The 13,023-nt window shown below is 43.8% G+C and overlaps 1 protein-coding gene and 1 long non-coding RNA gene across 5 annotated transcripts in view; one reads left to right on the forward strand and one right to left on the reverse strand.

The window, feature by feature from the left end:
* COPS4 (COP9 signalosome subunit 4) overlaps nt 1–1,801 on the reverse strand; it is a 31,168-nt gene extending 29,367 nt beyond the window's left edge. For all 4 annotated transcript variants that reach the window (XM_020988429.2, XM_020988427.2, XM_020988425.2 and 1 more), the window contains exon 1: nt 1,692–1,801. In XM_020988429.2, coding sequence (XP_020844088.1) covers nt 1,692–1,765 — 74 coding nt within the window. In that variant the 5' untranslated portion in view covers nt 1,766–1,801. The remainder of the gene's footprint in view (nt 1–1,691) is intronic.
* On the forward strand, nt 1,788–8,501 carry LOC144455111 (uncharacterized). The gene is made up of 2 exons (XR_013483779.1): nt 1,788–7,796; nt 8,133–8,501. It is a non-coding gene; the product is annotated as an uncharacterized LOC144455111 (long non-coding RNA).
* Nucleotides 8,502–13,023: the final 4,522 nt, after the last annotated feature.

The raw sequence follows: 13,023 nt of genomic DNA on the forward strand, positions 1-13,023 counted from the left end.
TTCCAGAATGGCTGTACTAATTTGCAGCTCCATCAACAATGCATCAGTGTGCCTTTCTTGCCACACTTCTGCCAACACTGAATATTTATTCCTATCTTTTGTCACCTTTGCCAATTCCCAGGATATGAGATGAAATCTTAGTACTGTTTTGATGTGTATTTCTCTTATTATTAGCGAGTTGAAGCATTCTTTCCTGTGGCTAACAGTCTGCAATTCTTCATTTGAGAATTGTTCACGTCTTTCACTGGTCAATCACTGGAGAACGGGTCTTGATCTCAGGTAGGCGGTTCAATACAAGCTGAGCTTCTAAGGTCACCAAGGATTTTATGATTGATTCTATGATTCTATACATGTAGTAATCCCCCAGCAGATTGTAAGCTTCTTGAAAGCAATAAGGATTTAGAGCTGGAAGTGTCTTTAGAAGTCGACTAATCCAACTCCTTCATTTTGCAGATGGGGACACTAAGACTCAGAACAGTTATGTGTCTTGACCAAACTTGAATGGGAGCAAAATCATACTTTGAACCCAGGGTCCCAGACTCCAAATCCAGTATTTTTTCTACTACTCTCCCACCAACCCCCCCCTTCCTTTTCAGACCCGTGACTTTTATCATTATGGCATTCTAACATCCAGGACAGAGATTTGGAAGTAGTAAACAGATGATTAACCAACTCTTGGGGAAATGAGATTCATTAGATTATAAGCTCCCCGAGGGGCTGTCTTCTGACTCTCTTTGTATCCCCGGTGTTTAGAATAGTGCCTGGCACAAAGTAGATGCTTAATAAATGTTTCATGATTTACATGTTTTATTGATAGAATTAGCCTAGTGGAAGAAGTGCTACTTTCCATCTTCAAACCATTTCAATGACCGCATAGGCTCTCAGCTGACACTCTGCTGACCATTCTGCCAGAAAGAGCCCTTCCCTCAATTCAGGAGTGCATGAGTATTCAGGGAAGTCGGTCAGTCAGTTGGGTCAAACAAACATTTATTAAGCCCCTACTATACAAAGAAAGGCAAAAAGAAAAGAAAAGAAAAGAAAAGAAAAGAAAAGAAAAGAAAAGAAAAGAAAAGAAAAGAAAAGAAAAGAAAAGAAAAGAAAGAAGGAAAGAAAGATCCCGGCTCTGACGGAAGAGATAACATGCAAAACATTATGCACACATAACAGACTGACAAGATAAAGTGGAGAGAATAAATAAGAGACTGCAGGATTGCAGCAGAGAACGAAGGGAAGCCAGGGAGGGCAGGAGACGTCACGGGGGGCGTCACGAAGTCGGGAGACGGAGGGTGCTGTCAGAGCACCAGCCAGGGGCCGATGTTCCTAGATCTCGGGGTACAGGGGGCAAGAAGGGGGGGGCATAAGGTGAAAATGGGCTGGAAAGGGCGGAGGGGGCGGGAGGTGACGCACGGCGGCGCACACATACGGGAAACCGCAGCAAAGAGCCTAGCCCCGACCACGACATCTCGGCTCCGAACTAGCTCAGCATCCCCGGGAGCCCCGGGGCCGGCCGGGCCGGCCGCGCATGCGCGCCCCCGCTCCCCTCCCCCTCCATTCCACCCCGTCCCAACGCCTCCCGAGGCCCCGGCGGGCCCAGCCTCTGACACCCGCCGCGGCCCGCCGGCCCGCCGGCCCGCCGCGCCCGAGGCCCTCCTGCTCCTCCCGCACCGCCCCCTCCCCCGACTGGCACTCACTTGCCCGCCAGGTCCTTGTGAGACCCGCTCGAGTTCATAAGCTGGCCCAAATCCTGTCTCACCGCCGCCGCCATCTTTACTCCGGCCCCGGCCGCGCCCCCAGTCCCGGCGAAGGACGTCACGCTTTCTCCCGGAAGAGAGAACGAGGGCGAGCCTCCAGCGTTCGGCCAGAGGGACCGGAGGTGCCATCGAGAAGCCGGGAGAGGGCTAGAGCGTCTCTCTTCTCCTCTCTCCCTCTCCCCGTCGCCTGAAGTGTGGGCGGAGCCGGAAGATGGGAGCGGGGCAGTGTCAGGCGGCTAGTTGGGTCCTGTTTAGGAAACAAGAAGTCGGCTGGGGTTTTAGGGGCCTCCTTATTTTACAGATAGTGAAAGGAGGCAGTGGGTGGCATAGGTGGGATAGCGACAACAGCAGCAGCAGTAATAAAACTTACGCTTAAATGGCGCTTTAATTTGCCAGAAAAAAAACCAAACCAAAAATCTCCAGCACGTCTTTCTGATCAAGGTCTCATAGCCAAGATCCATAAGGACCTAAATGTGTAAGAATGAGAGCCATTCCCTCATAATCGAGTGGTCAAAGGAAGTGAACGGTTTGCAAAGGAAAAAAATCCAAGCTATCGACAATCATAAGGGAAAAAAAGCTCTAATTCACTAATAATTAGAGAAATTCAAATTAAAGCAGCTTTGAGGATGCACCTCACACTCAGAACACTGGCAAAGATTTAAAAAAGCAAACAAAGAAAATGACTAACTGGAGGGATTGTGGGAAAACAGGGACATGGGCACGTCTGGTGGAGCTGTGAACTGTTCCAGACGTCCTGGAAAGCAATTTGGAACCGTTCCCAGAAAGTTACTAAATTGTGTGTTTTATACCTGAAACCCACGTTTATCACCACTAGGACTCTGCCTCAAAGAAAGAGGAAAAGTGTAAGTTCAAAACACACTCTTAGCAGCTCTTTTCGCTGTAACCAAAACTTAGGAACTAAGCAGCTTTCCTCCTATTGTGTGAATAAATGATAGGTATTTAATGGAATATTATTGAGCCCAAAGCAATGATGAAGTGGACAGGTTCAAAGAAAGCTGAAGAGATCTCAGTGAACTGAAGTAGAGCTAAGTAAAACGTAGGTGAGTAATTTATAAATGACCACGTTACAGAGGAAAACAACTTTGAAAGCTGATCTCGCTGGTCAATACAATGATAAACCGGGAGTCCAGAAGACTGAAGATGAAATACACTACTTGCTTCCTGCCAAAGGTAATGAACTCACAATACAGCAACGCAAACATTTTTGAGCAAGGCCAGTATTGGAATGTGTTCTGCTGGACACTGCGTATTTGTGATGGTTTTCTTTTCTTTCGTTTTTGACCACATTAGGTTTTTCCATGCAAAAACTTTAATTTCATACAACCAAAACTGTTCATTTTCTATTGTGTGAGCCTCTCTTAATGCTTATATGTTAATATACTCTTCCTCTATCCATAGATCTAAAAGGCAGTTTTTTCCCTGCTTCTCTAATTTATGTTGTGCTTAACTCTAGGTCATATATCCATTTGTAGTTTATCTTGGTATATTGTGTCAGGTGTTATAGACCTAGTTTCTGCTGGGCTGTGGCCCAGTTTTCTCAGCACTTATCTATTTATTATCTCTTTCCAATTAACTTTTTCATTAAATATTTGGATGATATGCTATTAGGTACATGCATATTAAGTGCTGAAGTTGATTTATTATCCATGGTCCCTTCAAGCACAATATAAATTCCCTGTTTATCTGTTTCTATTATGTCTATACTTACTATAGCCTTATCTGAAATCATGATTTTTTTTAAATTCTGAAGCATAGTAGATTTTGCTTCAGCCCCTCATTTTAACTCTGAGAATTTTTGTGTTTCAAGTGTTTCTTTAAACATTGTTGGATTCCTTCTTTTCTAATTCATTTTGCTGTCCTCTTCCATTTTGTTGAGTGAATTCATCCCATTCATATTCATGTTAAATGTTTATTTCTCTCCTGTTCATTTTCTTGACATTTTTTCCTCTTGCTCCCACCCTGCTCTTTACAAATAAAGTGAGTAAAGGGGAGTTTGACTCTTGTAATTTATAGATGAAATAGCTTGTTTCCTCTCTGTTGCAGCTCTTTTCTTTCCCTTTCTCTGCCCTTGATTCCAGGTTTTTGCTCTTTATTCCTTTCCTCCTGAACCTCTTTCAAGTTCTTCTCTCCAGCATTTCAGTTTATGACTAATTGCATTTTCTCACCTGTAGCTCCAAGAAGCTGCACCATGCACTGTGGCCACACCCCACTGAAATAGATGGGCTAAACCAGATTAAAGGTAACTGATAGGCTAACCCATCAGTGAGTTGGAGGTATGTCTACCCCAAGCACGTGAAGACTTCCCCCAGGAGAATGGGCAGATGAGAACAATTTGTCCAAACAGCCATGAAGGTGGCTGAAGCAGGCACTGTGGAGTGCTTAGAGCTTGGTCAGACGTCAGAGACACCACAATTATCCACTGTAGCCCAGGCCATTAACAGCTACCGGACTTTGATGACTCTGAAAGAGAGAGTAAGGCTAACAACGTTGTGCAACTCTGCCTCACTCAAATCCAGTAAACCGGCAAGTCAGGGTATCTATCGCCCATGTTGTCATTGGTGCTTTTCAAAAACAAAGACGAACAGTAACCAGGTTTGCAGAGTACCATGTATACATTATCTCATATGATTCTCACAATACTGTAAGGCAAGTGCTATTATTGGCCCCATTTTACAGAAGAGGAAAACTGAGGCTGAAAGAGGTTAAATGATTTGTCCATGGTCATGCAGGCAGTAACGTCTGAGGCAGGTTTCGAATTCAGGTCTTTCCCGACTCCACATCCAGAACACTGACTAGTAGAGCACCTCACTGCCTAGGAGTGGGGCCAAAGTCTGAAGCTGGCATCCCCAAACCCAGCCAACTCAGACCTTTTTCTTTTCTTTTTTGCCTAACACCGCTAGAATTTGAGGTGGCACAGTGGATAGAAGGCTAGACCTGGAGTCAGGAAGATCTGAGTTCAAAAACAGCCTTACTAGCTGTGTGACCCTGGGTAGGTCACTTCACCTTTCCCTGCCTCAGCTTCCTCGTCTGTAAAATGGAGACAATAACAGCACCTCCCTCCCTGGGTGGCTGTGAGACTCAGATAATATTTGTGACGTGCTTTGCAAACCTAGAAATGCCATATAAAATGAAGTTGTTGTTAGTGCTATGGCACAAAAAGTGTAGGCTGTCTTTATGTGTTCCTGCTTCTTGCCCTGAGTGAAGAAGGAAACTCTATCTCATTTTCTCTTTGAACTGGTAACCTGTAAATCCAAACAGCTGCTGTGCTCTGCATTGTGCTAGTTCTGGGGCTGCACAATCCAGGGGCTTGCAGGGTATGGGTGAGACAACAATGCCATATGTTGCACGTGTGTACATGTCCTTTCCTACGTGCTTTAGGCAACTTTTAATGTGTTTCCCAGAATCTCAGAGTTGGAAGGAACTATAGCAGCTTAACACTCAGTGCAAACCAAGTCATCAAGGAATACTCATGACAACGCACCAGTGGTCATTCTGAGCAGCCTCTGCTTGAAGAAATCTAGTGACGGGCAAACTTCCCTCCTGGGGGAGGCCATCCTACTTTGAGATAGCTGTAATTGTTAGAAAGTCATTCTTTACATCAAGCCTCAATTTCCCCCTTTGCAGTTTTCACCCAATGCTCTAGGGCTGCCTCTGGGCCCAAAAAGAACAAGACAGTTCCTAGATTGCACCCAGATCAGAGGATGCTACCTCTAGAGCTGAAAAGATGTCGGGACCCTTCTAGTCTAGCCCGTACCAAAATAGAAGGCATCTCCTTGTGGAACATATACCATGCAGCCTTTGCTTTCTCTGCCTAGGTCCTCTCTACTGTCACCTTCTGGCTGAGTAACTAGTATAACTTGATTTTTTGAAAAAGGAATTTGAAAAGACAGTAGGGGGGCCATGAAATATTTTTAGCTTGTCCTAACTATAGGTGCTTAGGGGCTAGTAGCAAATACAGTTTGGTCTAGTCTCCCAGAGTCAAAATGGCTCCATTGCCCCCTCACTGTTGTAGGGGTACCCCCCAAGGGACTGGTTGTCTCTTTCCTGTTGCCATTAGCTCGTACCCCACTGGTTGTCCCTATCTGGCATTCTAGTTCCATGTCACCATGTAACAATTTTTAGAGAAAGATATACTTTGAAGATATAGTGAAAACAAAAGTAGCAGCACTTTCCCCCTCCCCAGCACCTTGCAGGGCACACTCTCCGTAATAACCACCTTGGTTTCTGGGCAGAGTGAACTCAGGTGGCACAGTTTCTTCGTAGCATTGGTTACACCTACTTCACCTCCAAATGGGGCATCACTGCTAGGTTAGTCCTTGTGGACTGGTCCCAAACGTTGCTCCTTGGGACATCAACACTGGGCTAGCTAGAAAACCCAGCCTGGACTCGGCCCCTATGCTACCCAGACTAGGGTTTTTAAACTCAAGGACCTGGCCTTCGCTTCCTCCTCCTAAAACAAAAGGCCTAGAACCATTTCACAGGACCCAAGCCTCTCTCCTTGTACCATGGTCTCTCTCTCCCAGGCCACCATCAGCAAAGGAATCAAACCAAGAGCAGAGACCCTCCAAGAAAGAGGCCAAGCCCTTTGGAAGGTGCCCTCAATTCTGCTTCTCCAACTGCTGCCAAAGAGGCCTCTGGCCACCATGTTCTTAGCAGATGCAAACCAGTTCCAGAGCGTCTGTGCGTGCTGCTCCAAAGTCTCTTCAAGACTAATGATTATGATTCTCCCTGAAGCAACTCCCCTGTCAGAGACACTCTGCACATGTACCAGTTAGTCCCCTGTTAACAAAAATAAACACCATTGCATGTATCTTTTTTTATTAATTTATTTTGATTTATCAGCAATCACTTCCATAAGCTTTTTTGGTTTTGTTTTTTTTGGCTAGGCAATGGGGTTAAGTGACTTGCCCAGGGTCACACAGCTAATAAGTGTTGAACTCGGGTCCTCCTGAATCCAGAGCTGGTGCTCTATCCACTGCGCCACCTAGCTGCCCCCTATAAGCTTTTGAGTTTTAAATTTTTCTTCCCCTCCCTCCCCAAGATAACACACAATCTGATATAGGTTATACATACACATTCCTATTAAACATATTTTCACATTAGTCATGTTGTAAGGAAGAATTAGCACCAATAGGGGGGACCACCAGAAAGAGGAAACAAAACAGAAGAAAAAAAATATCAGATAGTATACTTCGATCTGTATTCAAACTCCATAGTTCTTTCTTTGAACGTGGATACCATTTTCCGTCGTGAAACTTTTGGAGATGTCTTCGATCTTTATATTGCTGAGGAGGGCTAAACCTTTCAAAGTTAGTCATCAAATAATGTGGCTGTTACCGTGTACAGTGTTCTTCTGGTACTGCTCACATCATTTAGCGTCAGACCATACAAGTCTTTCCAGATTTTTCAGAAGTTTGCCTGCTCATCATTTCTTAAAGCACAATAGTATTCCATTACATTCATGTACCACAACTTGTTCAGCCATTCCCCAATTGATGGGCATCCCCTCAATTTCCAATTCTTTGCCACCACAAAAAGAGCTGCTATAAATATTTTTGTACATGTGGGTTCTTTTCCCATTTTTATGATCTCTTTGGGATATAGCCCTAGAAGTCATAGCATAAGTCTTATAAATCAGTCAGTTATTTACTTGGGCCATTCTTATTTATTGAAATACAATTATTGTGTATTTTTAAACCAGAAGGGAAATGTAAACAGTTTTTAGTTATCTGGTAATCTGAATGGGAAAACATGGATCACTGAAATCCACAGATGATTAATGATACAGACTTTTCTCTGCTGAAGTAGCTTACAAGGGGATATAAAGAGATTTTAGATTCCACAACTACAGAAATGCTGTTGTGCACAGATCAGAAGGTTATAGGAAGGGATCAACACCCCCATTTCACCCAAAAGGATGATTGATTTGCATGTGGTTACACAGATAAGGAAGCTGCAGAGGGCTTTATTTGAACCTAATTATATGAGCTGGGTTCTTTCCACTGTACCACTTGACCTCTAAAGGTAATGGAATATAACTATTACTATGCTTGAACCTCTTACAGTTGACTAGCTTTGAAAATATGAATTATTCTCCCATCAGCTGAGCCACCTGGGTCCCTAACGTCTAATTACTTGTTTTCCAGCTGTGACAGTTAACCAGTATCTCTTAAATACCTGTGTTGTGTATGAAGTATTGCAACAAATTCTGGAGATAACAAAAGAATAAGATGTGGCTATTTCTTGTACTTCTTGGAGAAGAAAGTTAATTGAAAAAATAAAATAGAGGCGTTTAACATTTTCAGACACTACCAATTTGTGCATTTATTTTACTTGTCTATTTTTTATTTGTTACAAGAGACTAAAAATCATGAAAAAAGGAAAGAAGGAAAAGGGAGTCAATGAAACATTTTAAACGCAAGGAAGAGAACATGGAAATTCAGAGAGAAACAACACCAGCGGGGCAACCTTGAAACTAACATGCTGACTTTATTATACATTATAATTTTTTTTAAAAAAGCAACCTGTAGATTTGACTTCCCATACTCAGTTATATATGCAATTGTGTCTATTTCTTGATATTTGTCAAGTTTGGAATTACAAAAAATTAAAATCCAAAGCATTTATATGCACGCAAAATAACGTGAAAATGATCACAGTGACACCTCTGAAGGAAGAATGATGTAAGACAAACAAAATGCTGGGATGCAAAATAAAGGAATAATTAGGGGTTATTCTGGAAAGATTCTTTTTTTTTCCCCTTCATCTGGCCGGTTGGATCCCTCTGACTCACAGCAGTTTTATGCTGTGAGCTGAAGTTCTGCGGACTGGAACAACCTCTTGGCTGGCTGTCAAAAGGTGATGGGTGCAGGAGAGGGAGGGGGTTCAGGAGGTGAGGCCGAAAGCAGAGCAGAGACAGAAGGAAGGCTGGGGAGGGGAGGTGGAGACTTGAGGGTAGCTAGGGGGAGCGTGGAGGCAGCCGGATTCGCAGCCAGTAACCAAGGGGGTGCCTCCGCCACCGGCTGCCACGTCACCTCCTTCCCTCATCGAAGGGTACCCCCGCAGGAAAAGTGAGGCTGGAAACGCAGAAGGCTGGCAGAACTTTGCCTTCCCAGGGATCTAAGAAAGGCAGAGCTTGGCTTCGTTTCCAGTCAGACTCTCCCCTTCTGGAGGCGGGGTAGAGGTTGATCTGAAGTTTTCTGTTCTTTAAAGTTGCTTGATTGCCTTTGTAATTATCACGTTAACACCAGCTCATGACAAATAGGATTAATCGCAACTCGTTTTTATTTGCACATCCCCTATGATTATAGTTCGAGTACTGCAGCAGCTGAGGTCTTCCACATCATGCACAGGAGATGGGGCCAGGGAATGAGGTCACCCCGTTTCTTGCAAACGCTGAGAATGACTTCGTCAGCGGTTCTTTATAAAGTCCTTTCCACCTGGACTCAGGGCTGCTGAGAGATTGCTGCCCCAGCAAGGGCAAGAGAGAGGGAGAGAAGAGGGGAGGGGAGGGGAAGGGAGGAGGGAAAGGGCTGCAGGGACCTGTTAAAAATCTACTCAGGATTTGTATTGATGTGGAAAAAAAAAATCAACCCAAATATGCCCTGCCAGGTATACAAATGAAACACGGACTAGAAAAATAAGACATTTTTTTTAAAGCACATGCAATATCACTTCAATAAAATTTATTATAAAAACACCCTAAAAAGTCCTTTGTAACTTGGGAGGAATAAAAAACAAACCAAAAACTCATACGGGTTTCCCAAAAGTCTTAGTGCAGTTTTAAGCTAGTAAAGCTGTATAAAAGACTCTAAAGCATATATATTTTTTTTATGTAATATTCATATACATATGTATACATATATACATGTAGGTATGTATATATAACTATTATAATTCACACTGCAGTAAATACAAAATGTAACCTCACAAAAAGTATTTTAAATTACTTAGAAAATGCAATCTTTTTTTGTTTTTCACTAGAATGTTAATGTTTTAAATTGAAATCTTGTTTATTTGAAAACCAAGAGAAATTATAGTTAGAAATTTTTTGAAAAGCAAATTAGGATTTTTGGTAAAATATAAGTAGTGTTGAATTTATTATATATTTAAAAAGAAAAGATGTAAATGAGAGATCCCCAGTTTCGTGTATAGTGTCCTTTTTTTGTTGTTATACTATGTATATGAAAATTCCCATTTTGTTTGATGTTTGTAAATTTCAAGATAAAAAAATATTTTAAGAATACAAGGGGGCAGCTAGGTGGTACAGTGGATAAAGCACCAGCCCTGGAGTCAGGAAGACCCAAGTTCAAATCTGACCCCAGACACGACACTTACTAGCTGTGTGACCCTGGGCAAGTCACTTAACCCTCTTTGCCTCAGTTTCCTCACCTGTAAAATGAGCTGGAGAAAGAAACGATAAACCACTCCAATATCTCTGCCAAGAAAAGCCCCAATGCGGTCATGAAGAATCAGACAGGACTGAAAAACAACTAAGCAATGACAATGAGAATTTGGGAAATGTTGCCTAAGTTGGAGTCGCCCCCATAGGAGGGACCTGCTTCTGGAAGCCAGGAGAACTGGCCTACGTGTGGACATGTTATGTTGATCCACCAAAAGACTGGGAGTAGCCTCTTTTCACTGGCTGCATAGCCAGAACCGTCTGCATCTTTAGGTCCGCCTGACTAAGTGCTGTCCCTCTCTTTCTGGTATTTGTATCTACAGAATGGCTCACTCACAGGCAGTGAATGCAGGTGGTAAGGGGGAGGCCAGGGCAGGGAAGGCCTGAGGGCTACCTCCCTTTTTCCCTTTTTAGGCTAGATGGTCTGTGATGAATGAAAAACCCAAGAGACAGAGTTTCTGGGTAGTTAATAACCTATTTATTAGGCTAGCTAATAATCAATAAATTGATGGTTGGTAACTAAAGGCAAAGACATGCTGAGACTGGAAGCCTTAATATAGTTTTGGAAAAGGGGGTGCCCTGACAGGTGAAAATCAACCCTGATTGGTGAACAATTAATGAGGGAGTGGGCTAAAGTCTTCAGCTCCTCCTGCTGAGACTCTGGCTTGATCAGGAGACTCAGCTGCCTCCAGCAATCTGGAGGCCAATCCATCTCCACCCAGACCATTCAGGTTGAGCCGGATCATCCTAAACTCCAACAGAGGGGTGCAAGGCCACGGGCTCACTGCACTGGGGCATTGCACTGGGGCCACCTAGATGAGATTCTGTTTACACTTTAAACAGAAGTAAGGTCTCCTAGCTGAGAGATCCAGGAGCACGTTCCTTGAGAATGTGAGCAATTTCATCAATCCGCCATGTCCTTCAGAGACTGGCTGACTTATAGGGGCTGAGCCCTGTATGAGGAAATAAGGGATGAAAAAACTGGATCTTAGTTTAATAACTGGATATTAATAGAATAGAAAATAATAGTTTATCTCAAGTCCCAAGGAACAGGCTTAGGGATTTGGTCTTTTTTTTGTCTGTCCGCTTCAGCTCTAGGTGCAAAGGAACAGAATCACTGTCTGCATAGCTCAAGCCATGGGGATCTCCAAGCCCAGGATCTGAGGCCAAATGCTACAACCAACCCAACAGGGAAGTCCTAGGGAGCCAGGAGGATCACCCAGGGGTGAACTTGGCCATGAACTGGAGGGACTAAGGCTAGACAGGAAGTGAGTTAAGATGGGAGCCCATTCCCCTGCTTGGGAGACTCGTGGGATGGGGGGGTTTGCTTCCCAAGATGTTGGAGGAAATGTGTAAATGTTGGGTCTTGTAATACCTCTGAAGCAGACATTCCTCTGTAAAAGCCAATCCAAAGTTAAGAGGCTAAAAGGAATCAGAATCCTAGTCACTGAGGGTCTAAAACAGAGGGGACCCAACCGAAGGGGCTCAGACTGATGGAGGGAGAACACAAACCCCTTCAGGATGGTGGAAAACCTTCAGGGCAAGGTCTGGGGAATCTGCACGGAAGAACTCAGTGTGATTCACTGCCATGGACTGACTATTGCTATTAGATGGTGCTTTCCAGCGAGGGGTGGTAACATGAGCCAACTGCAAATTCAGTATTCACCACTGGTCAGGGAAGACTATAATGGATGCAGGAGCCTTGTTCCAAAGTGATGGTGATAGCTAAAGAAGGAGTAAAAGCCACATGAAACATTCCAGGGGCTGGGTTACAAGTATCACATGGCAGTACCATTTCTAAAAGTCTGGGATTTTCATCAAACTGTATGCTGGGAGATCATGAACCTTGGTGCTTGTGAATTGAACCAACCTTGTTTGCATCAGCTGTATGTGCAAAAAGAAGAGATAAGTGATCGCGGACTGAGACAAGTTATACAACCAAGAAAGTGCTAAATGCGCAAAGGGGTGGCTAGGTGGCGCCATAGTGCATGGAGTGCCCAGACTAGAGTCAGGAAGACTCATCTGCCTTCTTGAGTTCAAATCTAGCCTCAGACATTTTCTAGCTATGTGACCCTGGGCAAGTCACTTCACTCTGTTTGCCTCAGTTTCCTCATCTGTAAAATGAGCTGGAAAAGGAAATGGCAAACCACTTTGTATCTTTGTCAGGAAAACTCCAAATGGGGTCATGAAGGGTCAGACACTACTGAGAACAACTGAACAGCAACCAAAAATATGCAAAAGCATTCAGCTACGCACTGTGGATCCGAACAGAGGAGGGAGCCATCCCCTGCTCTCGAGGAGCTCCCATTCCAAAATGGGAGAGGCAACATATGTTGTAAGATAAAGCCTAGTGGTCTTGAGACCACCATGACAGTCTCCCCTTAAGGAAGGGTGAAGTTCATAGAATCTATGCAGGGAAACCACTGCTATGAAATCAGGCCATGGAAAAATACTGGCAGTAATATTTTAAAGTTTATACAGCTGTGCATCCAAAAATAATATCTTGCCAACTACCAGTTTATCTTTTGCCCCTGCACCTGTGTACCTCAAAAACCCCCTATGTGCCCTGAACCTTGATATGCAAATTGGCCAGTTCCAGGCAGCCACCAAGATCAGAGTTTAGGTATCCCACTCTCAGAGGAATACTGGGGAGCATACCACCCCTTCCTGAAAGCCCATCTCCCGTCTGTGGGAGCATGCCGGTCCTTTGGGACCAAGCTTTCCCACATGAATGGCCACTTGAATATGCATGCCCCCATGCTTCCCAACACAGATATATATAGATATCTATATATAGATATATAGATAGATAGATATCATACATGTCATTTCCACTGCTAAAAATCATTT

This window comes from Phascolarctos cinereus, unplaced genomic scaffold (genome assembly GCF_003287225.1).
Source record: "Phascolarctos cinereus isolate Bilbo 61053 unplaced genomic scaffold, phaCin_HiC Scaffold_9;HRSCAF=440, whole genome shotgun sequence".
NCBI classification, from domain to species: Eukaryota; Metazoa; Chordata; class Mammalia; order Diprotodontia; family Phascolarctidae; genus Phascolarctos; species Phascolarctos cinereus.